Source organism: Mercenaria mercenaria, chromosome 2 (genome assembly GCF_021730395.1).
Source record: "Mercenaria mercenaria strain notata chromosome 2, MADL_Memer_1, whole genome shotgun sequence".
Classification (NCBI taxonomy): domain Eukaryota; kingdom Metazoa; phylum Mollusca; class Bivalvia; order Venerida; family Veneridae; genus Mercenaria; species Mercenaria mercenaria.
This window is the reverse complement of record NC_069362.1, coordinates 96,961,882-96,978,502: the sequence shown is the minus strand read 5'-3', so window position 1 is coordinate 96,978,502 and position 16,621 is coordinate 96,961,882. Positions and strand designations below refer to the sequence as shown.

At 34.7% G+C, this 16,621-nt stretch overlaps 1 protein-coding gene across 4 annotated transcripts in view; it reads right to left on the bottom strand.

The window, feature by feature from the left end:
* Positions 1-4,378: 4,378 nt before the first annotated feature.
* LOC123564651 (lethal(2) giant larvae protein homolog 1-like) overlaps positions 4,379-16,621 on the bottom strand; it is a 63,950-nt gene continuing 51,707 nt past the window's right edge. For 2 of the 4 annotated variants that reach the window (XM_053537317.1, XM_053537320.1), the window contains 3 exons: positions 15,340-15,479; positions 11,887-11,942; positions 4,379-7,188 (listed from right to left, as the gene is read on the bottom strand). In XM_053537317.1, coding sequence (XP_053393292.1) covers positions 7,054-7,188; positions 11,887-11,942; positions 15,340-15,479 — 331 coding nt within the window. In that variant the 3' untranslated portion in view covers positions 4,379-7,053. The remainder of the gene's footprint in view (positions 7,189-11,886; positions 11,943-15,339; positions 15,480-16,621) is intronic. The other 2 variants (XM_053537319.1, XM_053537318.1) reach the window with 2 other exon arrangements.

Below are 16,621 nucleotides of genomic sequence, written 5' to 3'. Positions count from 1 at the left end.
TTCACTATTTCTCAAAGGTTTTTTTTTCTTCTAAATATATCTCTTAGATGCACACTGAACCCAAATTTATCCACTTTGAAGCATTCTTGTGTGTCATTAAAACAGCAAAAAACATTTTTAAAATCTTTGTAGATTTAAATACGTTTTTTCCCTGGAAAAAAAGTGGGTAGGTAATTATGTCAAAGAGTAAAAATGAAAGAGATTTGTTAGTGACATTTATGCTTATATAGGAAAATCTTTTTTTCTAAAAATGAGTCTTTTTACTAGATTCTTTAACTTTAACACGTTTATAAAAAAAATAGCTATAAAATATGCATTTTACGGAATCTGTATATCCTTTCCGCGGCCGTAACGTAATAAAACGTATCATCGTCAGATGGCCTTTCACGCTTCCTAAGAATCAACATTTATCACACGAAATTCATTTTGAAAACATGTCTGAAATGTCCAGGTCTGCAGCTCTCAAATACGGAAATATCGGACATCCGAAGCATACACCGACACTTTTAGACAATATCAAAAAAGACCTCTTGAACGATTTGACGAAGTTCCAAAAATCTCAATGTACCCTTGCTCCGTTACAGACCCCTGTGGAATGTGTGTTTATTCCGAGCGCAAATTATGTTTTCATGGATGAAAAGCTAAAGCCCAGGCATTTTCAAATCGTTAGAAGATGCTGAAAATTGACTCATTAGCAAAAAAAGAAAAAAAAAAAAGAAGTCCACGCGCACACATTTTGACGGGGTGACACCTGCGCGTGAACCCTGGCTATTTCCCAATGCAAATGTGACTTGTTTTCAAGTTCAGTCTGTGTACTTTCATTTTCTTTACTTCCGGGAAAAGCTGAAGGTCATCTGAGGTCATTTTCTGTGTTGTCAAAAACATAGGGTACCCTACTTCGATATGCCTGGCGAGACTGTATAAAATTGTGCTGGCCGTCCTAAGGTTACAATACTTATATCATGTATTCATGGCGAGCTGTAAGATCTGTAATTTATGTACATGTAGGATTAAGTGAGATATTACATGTTTTGTAAAGTACCCCATTTTTTCAGTTTTACTTAGTTTTAGAAATGTGGGTGAAAAAATTACCCTATAAAACAAGTTCAACAGCCTTTTTAATTGAATGAATATGAAAGTCGAAAAAGGGGCAGAATTTTGTAAAAATGCAAAACAGAGTTGTGGAACCTGTAAGATGCATATCAGTCCATAACAGTGGATAACTGTTTGAATTTTCAATGATTCCCATCAGCGAGTACTGAAATACCAGCTTGCATACAAAAGCTTGACCAAAAACTGATGTCAAAAAAGGACATAATTTTGTAACAAGAGTGCGAGAATGTCACAATATACGCCCGTCATAGCAAATATACACTAGCACCTGTATTTGCAAATGGAATTTTAATTCTGTGGTTGTTTAGTAATTATTGTAATTCTTTTGTTTTTCTAAGTCCACAATAAAAATCCTTACCAGGTAGAGATACCTTAAAATACACCTAAAAATTGAAAGTAACACCTATGTTTTACCACAGAAAAGTGGTCTTGGTTTTTCCCTACGGTCAGTTATAAGAAAAGTTACAACATAAGTTATTTATAGTAACAACTAAGGGAAGTTAATCTTTAAAAAAAAGTCCACACAAAAATCCTTACCAGGTAGAGATAGGTCAAAATACATCTCAAAATTGGATTTAACATGCATGTTGTACTACAGGAAAGTGGTCTTGATTTTTCCCTACGACCAGTAATAACTAGAACTGTCACAGGAGTGACTCATACCCTCACCAGAAATGTTAAAAATACTTAAAATAATATAAAATGTCAAAAAAAGCTTAATACTTAAAAAGAATTTTACTCGTCTTTGGAGTACTTCATCCTGGGCTTCCACATATACGTAATACCAGTATAATACTAGTATAGTAGTATTAGTAAATATAAAAATTCTCTACTATTAGAGATACACTAGAAGTGAATACAAAAAAAGTGTCTTACCAACCCATGTTACAAAAAAAAATGTATTTACTTTTTGTATAGGACTTATAATAAAAAAGTTAGAAAAAATACCTAAAATATTGAAAATCTAAAAATAGGATTTCTAAAAATATTCCTGGAATTTAAGGGGAAGAAACTCAGTACAAAGGTTACTTCCCTTTGGCTCTAAGCCAATCAGAATGAGATATAGTGAAAATACATCAGAATTAACCTTAAATTCTAAGTAAAAGGGGACATAATTCAAGAAAAATTGGTGTCAGAGTTATGCACCTTGTGTCACATGATGTGGGTGATGAGGTGGAACATCTATTTTAAGTTTGAATCAAATCCATTTAGTAATAACTGAGATATAGTGAAAATACAACAAAATTAACCTTAAATTCTAAGTAAAAGGGACATAATTCATGAAAACTTGGCGTCAGAGTTATGCACCTTGTGTCACATGATGTGGGTGATAAGGTGGAACATCTGTTTTAAGTTTGAATCAAATCAATTTAGTAATAACTGAGATAATAGATTTCGCGATGCGACGGGACGCGACAAAACCGACTCCTATATAGCCCCCACAAACATGTTTGGTGGGGGTATAAAAAAGTTACAATACAAGCTATTTATAGTAACAACAAAGGGAAGTAATTCTAAACTAGAGACCTGGTTTTTGCGCATGACATTCTGTCTCATGATGGTGTACAATTGAGCCAAGTTACATCAAAATCCCTCCATGCATGCAGAAGAGTTGCTCAGGACAGTCATTCTTGTATATGACGCTTAGCCTCCAAGTGTGACTTTGACCGTAGACCTAGGGACCTGGCTCTTGCGCACGACACTCCGTCTCATGGTGGTGAACATTTGTGTCAAGTTACATCAAAATCCCTCCATGCAAGAAGAAATGCTCCGGACAAAGTTTTCATTCTTGAATCCTTTGACCTATAGGTGTGACCTCGACCTTAGACCTAGGGACCTGGTTCTTGTGACACTCTGTCTCATGATGGCGAACAATTGTGCCACGTTACATCAAAATCCCTCCATGCATGAAGATATGCTCCGGACAGTCATTCCTGAATTTGACCTTTGACCTCTAGGTATGACCTTGACTTAGACTTAGAGACCTGGTTCTTGAGCATGACACCCATCTCATGATGGTGAATATTTGTGCCAAGTTACATCAAAATCCCTCCATGCATGAAGAAGATACCCTCCAGACAGTCATTCTTGAATTTGACCTTTGACCTCTAAGTGTGACCTTGAACTTAAGACCTGGTTCTTGCGTATGACACTCCGTCTCATGATGGTGAACAATTGTGCCAAGTAACATCAAAATCCCTCCATGCATGAAGAAGATATGCTCCGGGCAAAGTCTTTCTATGCCGCCCGGCCAGCGCCAGAGGCATTCCCATTATATGTCCTGTTTTTCAAACGGGCGTATAAAAATGCAAAGTAGAGTTATGGAACCTGTGTACTGTATCTCAGATCGTATCAGTGGACAGGTGTGTGAAGTTTCAGTCCTTTTCAATTAGTGGGTACCGAGATACCAGCTTACATAAATACTTCTCCAAATCGGGACTCCATGCACAGGTCCCTATTTTGAAAATTGCCATCGAAAAAGGGGCATAATTTTGTAAAAATGCAAAGTAGAGTTATGGAGCCTGTGTAATGTACGTCAGTATATCATAGTGAATAAGTGGGTGAAGTTTCAATCCATTCCCAAATTCCTTTATCATTGCACAGTCCATTCGGTAGGTTTCTTGTTATGCTCTATACAAACGGGTTAAAAGTATTACAAAGGCAAAGTAATTATGATTCTTGTAGACTGCACTTCCTGTCAATGTATGAAGTTATAACAAAATCCATTTTATGCTTGTGTTACTTTTTTGTCGGGTTAAACATAGATTTTCCAGATGGTGGAGGAAGATCAGGGGTGCCACTCTGCACATTATTTCATCACGGGCGAATACCTAGGTAGAACTACCGTAAGCCAGATGGACAACTTCCTCACATGGAAGAATTCAACGCCCCAAACAAGGCTACAACCCATATCCGTGAAGGGCGTGATTAAAGTCAGCGATTTCAACCACTCAGCCTTAAAGTAGGGAGAAGGTAAAAGGTAACTATGTTTTGTCCATACCATCAACAGCATTTTTGTAGTCACGTTTAACCAGACTAGTGGTGTGTCCGTTTTCATCTCCGATTCATGACACATTTCCGCTAGTACAGGAAGTGCAGTGTACAAGAACCATTGTATTCAATTGCCTATTCCATTCACAGTTTGGATTTAATTTAAGTTCCCTGATGTCAACATCATTCCCCATGTTTTCATAACTTTGCTGACTTGTTAACATGCAACACTAGGAACTCGAGTCAGTGATACTGGTAAGAAAACAAGACACAGTTTAATTTTTATGTTTTTATTCATAGATTGCTTCCACCATATATTACACTGAACCATCTCTCACAAAAAGCTTTACAAGAAATAAATGAAGTAATAAAATCTTAAAGCCTTACATGTATGTCTACATAAAAGGGGAGAACCATTATATATAAAATGGAAAACGTTGAATAACCTGATGCAACAATTCTTTGCACGGTTACTTTATGGATTTTAGAAAATAACAAGCTCAATCAATTTTAATAGAATTTTTAACAATGATTTTTCACATCAATTTAGCACAGCTAGAAAATTATACTACGAGCACAGCACGAGGTATACTAAACTAAGATTTTACCAATTTTTCAATAACGCAAATACGGAACCAAGCAACCGAGTCAAATTAGAAGTATTTAGTTTTTATATTATAGACCTGCCCTGTTTTACAAATAGGCCAGAAAAGAGAAAAGAAGTAACTATGAGTTACACTTTACTTAGAACCATATATGATTTACAACATTAAATGAAGGAGAACAGGAATTAATGTCACACCTTTTGTAAGCGTTGAAGGCACAGATACATTTACTTGCAATTAAATACACTAGAGGATGCAAATTTAACAATTACAAAAGGAAAACTTACAATATTTTTAGAAGTAACATCTGTTCACAGAGAAAATTTCTAAAGCAACTAAATTTTTTCACAACAATTGAGTAAATATAAAAATATGCTAAATCTATTGCATTTTAATAAAAGAAAAAAAACTAAAATTGCCATCGGAAGAAAAAATACTAGCAAATGGTCACAAAAGCAATTTATATTCCAGCAATTAAACAATAAAAATATTATTGGCAATAAAATACAACCATTTAGAATCACTAAATACTCTTATTCAATGTACAAATAATAATGCATTAGGCCATATTGCGTAGAATGTGTACACAGATTTTGTAAACATTACAATATAACTGTTATTCATGTACTATAATGTATTATGCGTATTACATATATTCTCATGTAAAATATTAAGATTTTATTCCAATACAAAAATAATAAAAATGTACCAATAATGATATCCAGCCCTTTTATGTACAAAAAAATACTGATCTTAAATTCATTTAAAATTCTGTTTATTTATAGACCTACTGCACAAATGGGATGAAAATGCATATAAAATGGCAAAACTTGACTATATGGTGTATCAGCCAAGTGTGTTATTGTGCATCAATAGTTGGCAAATAGGTTCATTAATGTATTCCTATCGAGTGTGAACGGAATCTGATTCCTACCTGCATGGATTTATGAATGGTCTCCAGACAGGAATCACAGCTTGTAATGTGCACGAAACAAGCAGGTTATTTTAGTCCCTGAACTTTGCACAATAAAGACTGGTTTTCAGTACAACTCAACAAATTCATCAATATAAAATTTGTTACATATACCACATATACAAATAAGTCACAAAGCTTCAAGCCTTTTCATTTCAATACAATTTCATTACTTCACACTCTTTAAAAACACTTTTCTGATAGTGACTGGAAGTTAGTTTTCATTGCACATAATTTTGAATTTTCACTTTTTCTTTGGGACAAGACATAACATTACAACATAATGGTGATGGAGATGACTTACATGTATGGATGAAATGTATGGTGAATAACTAGATGATTAGTTCTAAAATTTTGTACATGATAAGTTAAAGGTAACATAAAATAGAAATGGACAGACTGGTATTCATAATTATACATTAACAGAAAAATGACAATACTGAATGAAGGTAATCGACATAAAATGTGAAATTTAATAGAGCAAATAAGCTAACCCTCAAAGTCTCGAGTAACTTAAAAGATGTATGAATCTCATCCTAGAAAGTCTTTATAAAATACAATCTTCTAAGCTGAAAATAGGGCTTTGTCAATGATCTGAAAAGCTCATATGGTAAGGCAAGTTCAAAGAAAATGAGCAAATTGCACCAATCAAAAAGGTAACTACAACTGGATTTCTTTATACCTTGCAATTTCAAACAAGAGCTGTTCATAAAACACATATGCCACCATGATGTCCTGTCAGCAGTGACTGGGTAACTTTCAGCATAAAGTAAGCCCTGACCTTGATTTTTGACCTATGACCCACAAAACAATACCAGTCATCTACTGAGCATTGTAAAATCATGCTGTAAGTTTCATTCTTCAGCTATAGACCCTAAGGGATTCAGGTCTTCATTTTTACCATGACATACTGACCCCCAAAGCTATTATTCCATTATGTTTGACCTCTGTAGAAAAGCACTATCTAGTTTTTGATCAGAAAACAAACTGTATGTGACAGACATGAGCAAAACAATATAGCCCCTCTTCCATAAAGTGAGGCATAATAAATATCTTGGTGTAAAACTGATCATAAAATTTCTGAAACAAATGAACCATATTTTTTTCTAAATGAAACCCTTGTGGTCTCTTTACTATTCACATTTTTCTTGCTGCATTTAAAAAGCAGTCAAAAATTCAAGAAGCACAATGTTACTATGGACCAATATCCACAGCAACCCTTAACTTGGAATTACATTTTGCAAATGTAAAACCTTCAACTAAAGCAGGCAAGTCCTTTGCAAATCAACTAAAATATTTCTGAACACAAAACCGAAGCAATTAGAAGAAAAACTTCCACACAATGCACATTCCAGCAAAGGTCAAGGTCATTTACGAAGCAGCTGTAATCTCCTCATCATGTCCATTCTGCAGGGCAACATTCTTCTGTTTTTCAAGTGCAGGATCATCATCAACAACAACTTTGTCTTTAATCTTCAGCTCTTCTACCTTTGCAACTACCTCAATCTGAAATGATTTTACTCATTTAATTAATGGTTTTGTTTTATAACACTTAACCTGTTTTTATATGTGAAGTAAGCATATTACAAAACACCGAAACAAACAAGAGCTGTCGGAGGACAGCAATGCTCGACTATTCAACAGCCTTGTCGAAAAAGGGGCATAATATAGTAAAAAAGCAAAATAGGGTTATGGAACCTGCATAGTGCTTATCAGCTCATGACAGTGGACAAGTGTCTGAAGTTTCAATCCATTCCCATTAGTGGGTACTGAGATACCAGCTTACATATAAGAATTTAATCCAAAACTCCTAAGTTGAAAAAGGGGCATAATTTTGTAAAATGCGAAGTTGAGTTATTGACCCTTTGCACTGCATGTCATATCATGACAGTGAACAAGTGTGTGAAGTTTCAATCCTTTCCCATTAGCGGATACTGAGATACCAGCTTACATACAAAAACTTAACCAAAAATTTCTATGTTGAAAAAGGGGCATAATTTTGTAAAAAAGCAAAATAAAGTTATGGGACCTACTTTGTGCATGTCAGATCATGACAGTGAACAAGTGTGTGAAGTTTCAATCCATTCCAATTAGTGAGTACTGAGATACCAGCTTACATACAAAACCTTAACCAAAAAATTCTAAGTCGAAAAAGGGGCAAAATTTTGTAAAAAAGCAAAACAGAGTTATGGAACCTGTGCAATGTAAGTCAGTTTATCACAGTAAATAAGTGTGTGAAGTTTCAATCCATTCCCACAAGTGGTTACTGAGATACCAGCTTACATACAAAAGCTTAACAAAAAATTTCTAAGTCAAAAAAGGGGCATAATTTTGTAAAAAAGCAAAATAGAGTTATGGAACCTGTGCAATGTAAGTCAGTTTATCACAGTGAATAAGTGTGTGAAGTTTCAATCCATTCCCACAAGTGATTGCTGAGATACCAGCTTACGTACAAAAACTTAACCAAATCGGAATGCGGACGCCGACACGGATGCAGACGCATGGGCGAGTCCAATAGCTCTACTATTCTATGAATAGTCAAGCTAAAAATGTTTATGAAACCTTTCTTTAGATGTACTATAACACTTCTTCAAAATGTGACACTGTTCAAAGCAACAATGTACTTCTTCATTGTTAAATTCTGGTAATGTGAGATTTCACTTTAATATCCATGAGTTAGAAATGCGTTTTACTTTTCAGTAAACATGCCTCAATGACTATAAGGTAATTCATTACTTCAAACAAATATATCCTGCATGTCTTAGGTGCGAAAACAAACTAGTATCAAAATTAAAAGCAGTTTACACTTTCTGGTCGACAACAGCTTGTTTTATATAAATTACTATAATATAAACAAACTTTCACAAAATACAAGTATGTGAACTATTTTTTTAAATGGGCTTGCTACCAATTTCGAAGCATTTCCAATTTCAGATATTTATGGTACTTGCTCTTTGTAAAGCCAAACTCCTATATTACATTTATATAATAGTTACTGCTTTCAATTTATATTCAAGACATCTACATTTTTCCCCCTGTGTTCACCAATTTAATAATAAAGTAATGATAAATTCAAAACTGTTGTCCCTGAGACAATGTTATTCATAGGTAATGTTCAAAGCATGTTATGTTATAGTAACCCTAGTTTTGTCTAAGAAAGTTCACATCGTGAACAGACACTAAACTTGCATAGCAGAACTGCAGTTTTTCAAGCCTTTACAGCAGCATATCTAGAGTCTTTGGGAAAGTGTGTTCAAACACTCAAATATGACAATTTGTTTCTTTAATGTAAACTAAATTTATTGGAATACTGAAAACAGTTTAAATTTAAATCAAAATGAAAGTGATCATAAAGATGACGGTAAACCTGTGCAATGAAAATATCAAAGAAACAGGTTCAATACTGTCTTTTGCAAATGAGTAACAATAAATCGTCACCAAAAGAACATTTCCACAAGTTGTCACCTAAGTGCAACAAAGTGATTAACTGTTCTATTTTGTCAATGAAGATATCCCTTGTGCACTAAGGTGGTGATATGAGAACTGTGATGTGAAACACTGACTGATATATTTACAATGCAGGATGATACAATGGAAGTGCAACATGTTAATGCATTAATTCTACAGGTAATTAGCTGCTTACAATAAAAACATCCATATATATATATATACACTGTACTGGAAATTTATGCACAACATGAAGTTGTTTCAATATTAGTCTGTTATTTATAATATGATATATAACAATCTTTCAGTTCATCATTAATCCGTTTTGTTTTGTTTTCACATTTTATAAACTGTTATAACAGAAGTATATATTATAAAGTGTTATCACATGCATCTTTCATAAATACTGGAGAACAGTAGTAGTAAACAAGTACTAGTCATTTTTAGGATGAAAGATTGTACAAAGATTAAGACTTAGAAAAAGAATAAAGGTCTAGCTAGTTTTTGTCCTGAATAAAGACTGTCAAGCACAGTTTAGGTCCAAATTGGACTTTTCATATTTTTGGTGAACAGCTCCAGATCCTTTTCGAGGTATTATTTTCTTGTGTTAGCTGGCACCAAAGTAGAACTATCCATCGCTGGCTAACTAAAAGGATTACCTCCTTACATGATGACCCAAGCAGGACTGAAACTAACAGGCAGGTGAAGGGCAAGTAATTTAGTCAAAGACTTGAAAGCATTTGCTTTTCTTAATTTCACGTTTACAATACAGAAAAGAGATTTTGTTTGTTGTGCTGTTTTCCCATTTTGAACAAAATGTTACCGACAACAAGAGGACCATGATGGTCCTGAATCGCTCACCTGTCCCGAACATGACCCAGTTTTAAACCGAGTATGATGTTTTTTTCTATTATTTGACATTGTGACCTAGTTTTTGTACTCATGTGACCCAGTGTTGAATCTGACCTAGATATCATCAAGATAAAAATTCTAACCAATTTTCATGAAGATCCATTGAAAAATATGGCCTCTAGAGAGGTCACAAGGTTTTTTATTATTTGACCTACTGACCTAGTTATTGACGGCATGTGACCCAGTTTCGAACCTGACCTAAATATCATCAAGGTGAACATTCTGACCAATTTTCATGAAGATCCATTCAAAAGTATGGCCTCTAGAGAGGTCACAAGGTGTTTCTATTTTTAGACCTACTGACCTAGTTTTTGACTGCAGTTGACCCAGTTTCGAACTTGACCTAGATATCATCAAGATGAACTTCAGACCAACTTTCACACAGATCCTATGAAAAATATGGCCTCTAGAGAGGTCACAAGGTTTTTTTATTATTTGAACTACTGACCTAGTTTTTGACAACACGTGACCAAGTTTCGAACTTGACCTAGATATCATCAAGATGAACATTCTGACTTATTTTCATGAAGATCCATTGAAAAGTATGGCCTCTAGAGAGGTTTCAAGGTTTTTCTATTTTTAGACCTACTGACCTAGTTTTTGACTGCAGTTGATCCAGTTTCAAACTTGACCTAGAAATCATCCAAGATAAAAATTCTAATCAATTTTCATGAAGATCCATTGAAAAATATGGCCTCTAAAGAGGTCACAAGGCTTTTTTGTTATTTGACCTACTGACCTAGTTATTGATGGCACGTGACCCAGTTTCGAACTTGACCTAAATATATATCATCAAGGTGAACATTCTGACCAATTTTCATGAAGATACATTCACAAGTATGGCCTCTAGAGAGGTCACAAAGTTTTTCTATTTTTAGACCTACTGACCTAGTTTATGACTGCAGTTGATCCAGTTTCGAACTTGACCTAGATATCATCAAGATGAACATTCTGACCAACTTTCCTACAGATCCCATGAAAAATATGGCCTCTAAAGAGGTCACAAGGTTTTTTTTGTTATATGACCTACTGACCTAGTTATTGATGGCATGTGACCCAGTTTCGAATTTGATCTAGATATCATCAAGGTGAACATTCTGACCAATTTTCATGAAGATCCATTCACAAGTATGGCCTCTAGAGAGGTCACAAGGTTTTTCTATTTTTAGACCTACTGACCTAGTTTTTGACTGCAGTTGATCCGGTTTCGAACTTGACCTAGATATCATCAAGATGAACATTCAGACCAACTTTCATACAGATCCCATGAAAAATATGGCCTCTAGAGAGGTCAAAAGTTTTTTTTTATATTTTGACATACTGACCTAGTTATTGATGGCATGTGACCCAGTTTCGAACTTGACCTAGATATCATCAAGGTGAACATTCTGAATAACTTTCATGAAGATCCATTGAAAAGTATGGCCTCTAGAGAGGTCACAAGGTTTTTCTATTTTTAGACCTACTGACCTAGTTTTTGATCGCAGTTGACCCAGTTTCGAACTTGACCTAGATATCATCAAGATAAACATTCTGACCAACTTTCATAAAGATCCCATGAAAAATGTGACCTCTAGAGTGGTCACAAGCAGAAGTTTACGGATGCACGGACGACGGACGCTGCACGATGACAAAAGCTCACATTGTCACTTTGTGACATGTGAGCTAAAAATGTTTTTGTAATATTTATTACTAGTAACATTGTACAGAGGAAATGGTTTTAATGATACAAATTTTAAGCTTTAACATTAGACAATATTTGGTTAGGTTGATGCGATGCTAATACAGAGTATTTTATCTAACACCAAGGATTACTAGGATCACAATATCTCATGGGTTTCTCACCTCTACTTTCTGCTGTGAAGCTTTCGTGTCATCTGATGTGTTTTGTTCTGGCGCGTCTGTGGGAACAAAAATGATACACAACACTAACTTAATGCGGGTCTTTATAACACTAAACATGTCGTAAAAAAGGTCGAAATAATAAGCTAGAAATCAATATGAAGTTAGGCCATGGCAAAACTGTATTCACTGCAGACAGAAACTAAATTACCATATACATTCTAGTTTTTGAATCAACTGCCAGTAATCAAAGGTCAAACTCATTTCCTTTGCATCATTTATAAATTGTAAATACATTCGTTATTTCATATTTCATGCATTCATCAACAGTTAACAGTAACAATATAAGAACATCTGACTTACTGCTTTCACGAATTGGAATGAATATGGTAATCATTAACAAAAACAGAAGTTATTATAAATTTCTTTATCAGCTCTGCCAGATCACAAACCTACCAAAAATTGATGTCCTTCCACTTATCAACAAGAGCTGTCGGAGGACAGCAACGCTTGACTATTTAACAGCCTTGTCGCTTGAATGAATAAGAAAGTCGAAAAAGGGGCATAATTTAGTAAAAAAGTAAAATAGGGTTATGGAACCTGCAGAGTGCTTATCAGCTCATGACAGTGGACAAGCGTATGAAGTTTCAATCCATTCCCATTAGTGGGTACTGAGATACCAGCTTACATATAAGAATTTAACCCAAAAACTCCTAAGTTGAAAAAGGGGCATAATTTTGTAAAATGCAAAGTTGAGTTATTGATCCTTTGCACTGCATGTCATATCATGACAGTGAACTAGTGTGTGAAGTTTCAATCCTTTCCCATTAGTGGATACTGAGATACCAGCTTACATACAAAAACTTAAACAAAAATTTCTATGTTGAAAAAGGGGCATAATTTTGTAAAAAAGCAAAATAAAGTTATGGGACCTGCTTTGTGCATGTCAGATCATGAAAGTGAACAAGTGTGTGAAGTTTCAATCCATTCCCATTAGTGAGTACTGAGATACCAGCTTACATACTAAACCTTAACCAAAAAATTCTAAGTCGAAAAAGGGGCATAATTTTGTAAAAAAAGCAAAATAGAGTTATGGAACCTGTGCAATGTTAGTCAGTTTATCACAGTAAATAAGTGTGTGAAGTTTCAATCCATTCCCACAAGTGGTTACTGAGATACCAGCTTACATACAAAACCTTAACCAAAAATTTCTAAGTCAAAAAAGGGGCATAATTTTGTAAAAGAGCAAAACAGAGTTATTGAACCTGTGCAATGTAAGTCAGTTTATCACAGTGAATAAGTGTGTGAAGTTTCAATCCATTCCCACAAGTGGTTGCTGAGATACCAGCTTACATACAAAAACTTAACCAAATCGGGACGCGGACGCGGACGCCGACGCATGGGCGAGTCCAATAGCTCTACTATTCTATGAATAGTCGAGCTAAAAAATAGTTCAGAATATTAACCCTTATCATGCTGGAAACAATTGATTCTGCCTTTGCGACCAGTCTAGAGCATGATCAGACTGCACATCCGTGCAGTCTGATCCTGATCTGCACTGTTTGCCATTCATTCAGTATCTTTTTGGTAAGCACCCCTTTTAACAGTTAATGGTACTGTCCAAATTGAAAGATGGACAAGTTCATTATAGAAATTTAGCAGGGTACGGGTTAATAATAGTAGATATTTTCAATAGAAATAATGTGTTGTGTTCTGTCAGAGCTGTCAACCCTAAACTCAAAGAAAGCTAGATAAAAGCACTGGCACCAGATCAGAAATAAAATGCCTCCGTACGTGTTACACCCTACCCCTAGGTATTCTATAAGAACCATGGTCATGAACGGGAAAATATACTAACCCATTTCAATCGCGTATTTCATACCTAAAACACGCAGGTCAGTAAATGTGTATTACTGATATTAAACAAGCGATAATTTATCTTCAATCGTGCACCAGTCACCTTGTCTCAATATTCCATATTGCAGAGATGCTCCGTATATTTTATGCTTTAGTCAACGTTACAGAAAAAACTTGCGTGAACTTCCCTAATGAACATCCGGTCTAGAGGTCACGACAGTGTGCACATGTTAAGCGAAATGTAAACAAACAGAAACAGAATGCAATATATTCACAGTTTTACGATAAGACTCGAAATGATGAATGAAATTCATCTTGTATATAGTTTTGAATTTGAAATCATACATAGTTATACATCTATTCTGTTTATTTAATTCATTTTGCACATTTATGCTGCATATAAACATTTTAGCGTACACGTGTAGTAAAATGACGACTGACATACATTTTCACATCAGCCAATCAGAGTGTGTCTATAATCTAGAACGGAACTTCACCAGGGAAGTTCAAGCAAGTTTTTTGTGTACCTGTGAAAAAACTGTAAACTACACGTTCTTTTTCTAAGATAAGAACTATTGAAGAAATGTGACCGGTACACAACGGAAGATAAATTACCACTTGTTTAATATCAATAGTACACATTTACTGAACTGCGTGTTTTAGATATGAAATACGCGATTGAAATGGGTAAGTATATTTTCCCGTTCACGACCATGGTTCTTATAGAATACCTAGGGGTAGGGTATAACATGTACAGAGGCATTTCTTTCTGATCTGGCGCCAGTGGATAAAAGCATAAAATCATACCAGGTCTGCTTTTATAATAAAACAATTCTTTTGATGAAAATAAACAAACCAGTTTCAAAACAGCCAAATATGGGCAAAGCTCTAGGGAAGAATTAAGCTGTGCTAAAATTTCCAGTATTGCATTCCTTTGGAAAAGAGAAGCTGACAAAATGCTGGTGGTACAGAATGAGTAAATGATGAAGCAGTAAGATGGCTGATTGTTAGATGATAAAATGCTGGTTACTGGGCAGCGTATGGCATACAAAAAGCTGGACATCAACCTGGGTCAAATAGTGTTGATAAGAATTACATTTTCCCCATCAATATATATGTACAACCAGCCCCCTTAAAAAATTTCCAAGTTGAATTTTGAAGTAGTACTATTTTAAACTATAACTGCTATCAAAATATTGTTAATTTAATAAGATTCTTTAATTACACCATTTAAGATCTTTTAATTTCTTAGGCATAAAGTTTCAGTTGGCTACTTTATCCAAAATATTCTTTGCTCAAGTTACGTCTATATATTTCTTGTTCCAAGTTTAAAAGAACAATGCTAAAAGGAGATGTATACAGTACTTGAAAATGTCAATAAATTTCATGTTTCAACATGTAAATTATCTCTTTTTTAAAATTTTTACACAAAAAATCCTACAAAAAAAGCATATTTTTTTCTTTTTACCACATTTAAAGTTTTTGAAAATTAATAAATATAAAACATACTTGACCCAGGTTGTGTGTGAACATACAAGAAATCCCAGTGTGAAAAAGGGCATCACGTAATATAAATAAAGCTTCTCTGACAATAATTACCTCCCCCTGGTGTTGGTTCTGTGGCAGTTACAGGTGCTGCCTCAGTTGTTGTTGTTGCTGGAGCTTCAGTGGGTGTCGTCTCTGCAGGGGCTGTTTCTGATACATTGCTTGTGACACTAGTGTCTCCCGTGTGATCAATTCTGTGTAAATAGTTTACATACAGTGGTATTTCTAGCATTCCAGGGTAAATTGTATGTATATAGGTATTAAATATAATATAGGGATTAGTATTCAATATAAGTGAATTCATCTGTCTTTTGATGGGTTACTTCAACAAGTGCCTAAGTCTTAAATTTGCTAATTACAAATATCCACCATACCTCCCATAGAATAAGACTGGTAAAGTCATTTTCTCGTGAATGAAGCAGAATGACAGCCAGCCTTATGAAGATTCAGATTTCATTTTGAAAATCAGAACACAAATATGATAGTATAGTTGAACCTGCCTTAGTGGCAACCTGCATTCAACAGCTACTTGTCTAAAAGCAGCCAGTCATCAAACTTCCCAAACTGACTTTTAGTTCTATGTCTTAAAGCAGACAGATTGTGCTTCCCTTGACTGGCTACTTAATACAGATTTACTTAATATTTAATTCAGAAATAAAACTTACAAAGGCAAAAAGTGAAAAGTTGTTAGTAATCTGTATTGTACAAAAAATGTGTTTGCTATCAATCAAGAGCTGTATGATCTTCATGTATCAAATGCTAAATGTCTGAATCCATCTAAAACTGAGGGAGTAGTAGGTTCGCAATATTCCCCGTCTTATGTTTTTCTTAGAGAAATGATGTATACTGCTTTCTATATTGCATGGAAGTTTATGGTATAAACTACTCCCTCAGTTTTAAATGGATTGCTAAAAGACTACATACAAATAATCAGACTAAAGTTTGCATGTGTGTGACAAGTTCAGTTGACGCATTGATGTGCTTTTAAACTGTCCCAAGATGTCTCATTTCCTCTGATAAAGCAGTATTATGGGGTTACTAATGACATCCATTGTGAAGAACTTATCTGGCTTAGTACTTTTTGAGAAAGATGCTTACATGCAAAACTTCAACAAAAAATTCTAATTTAATTTAAAGAGGGCATAATTTTAACAAAATTTGTAACGCCCTGACATCATCTCATGATTTGGAATAAATATGTGAAGTTTGACTTATTTGGCTAAGCAGATGTTTCAGAAGCCCGATTCAGCGCGAAACTTTAACCTGCATTTCCTGGAAACCACTAATTTTATACTAGCTAGCACCATTCATAAATTTGCAATAAGTCCCAATGTGG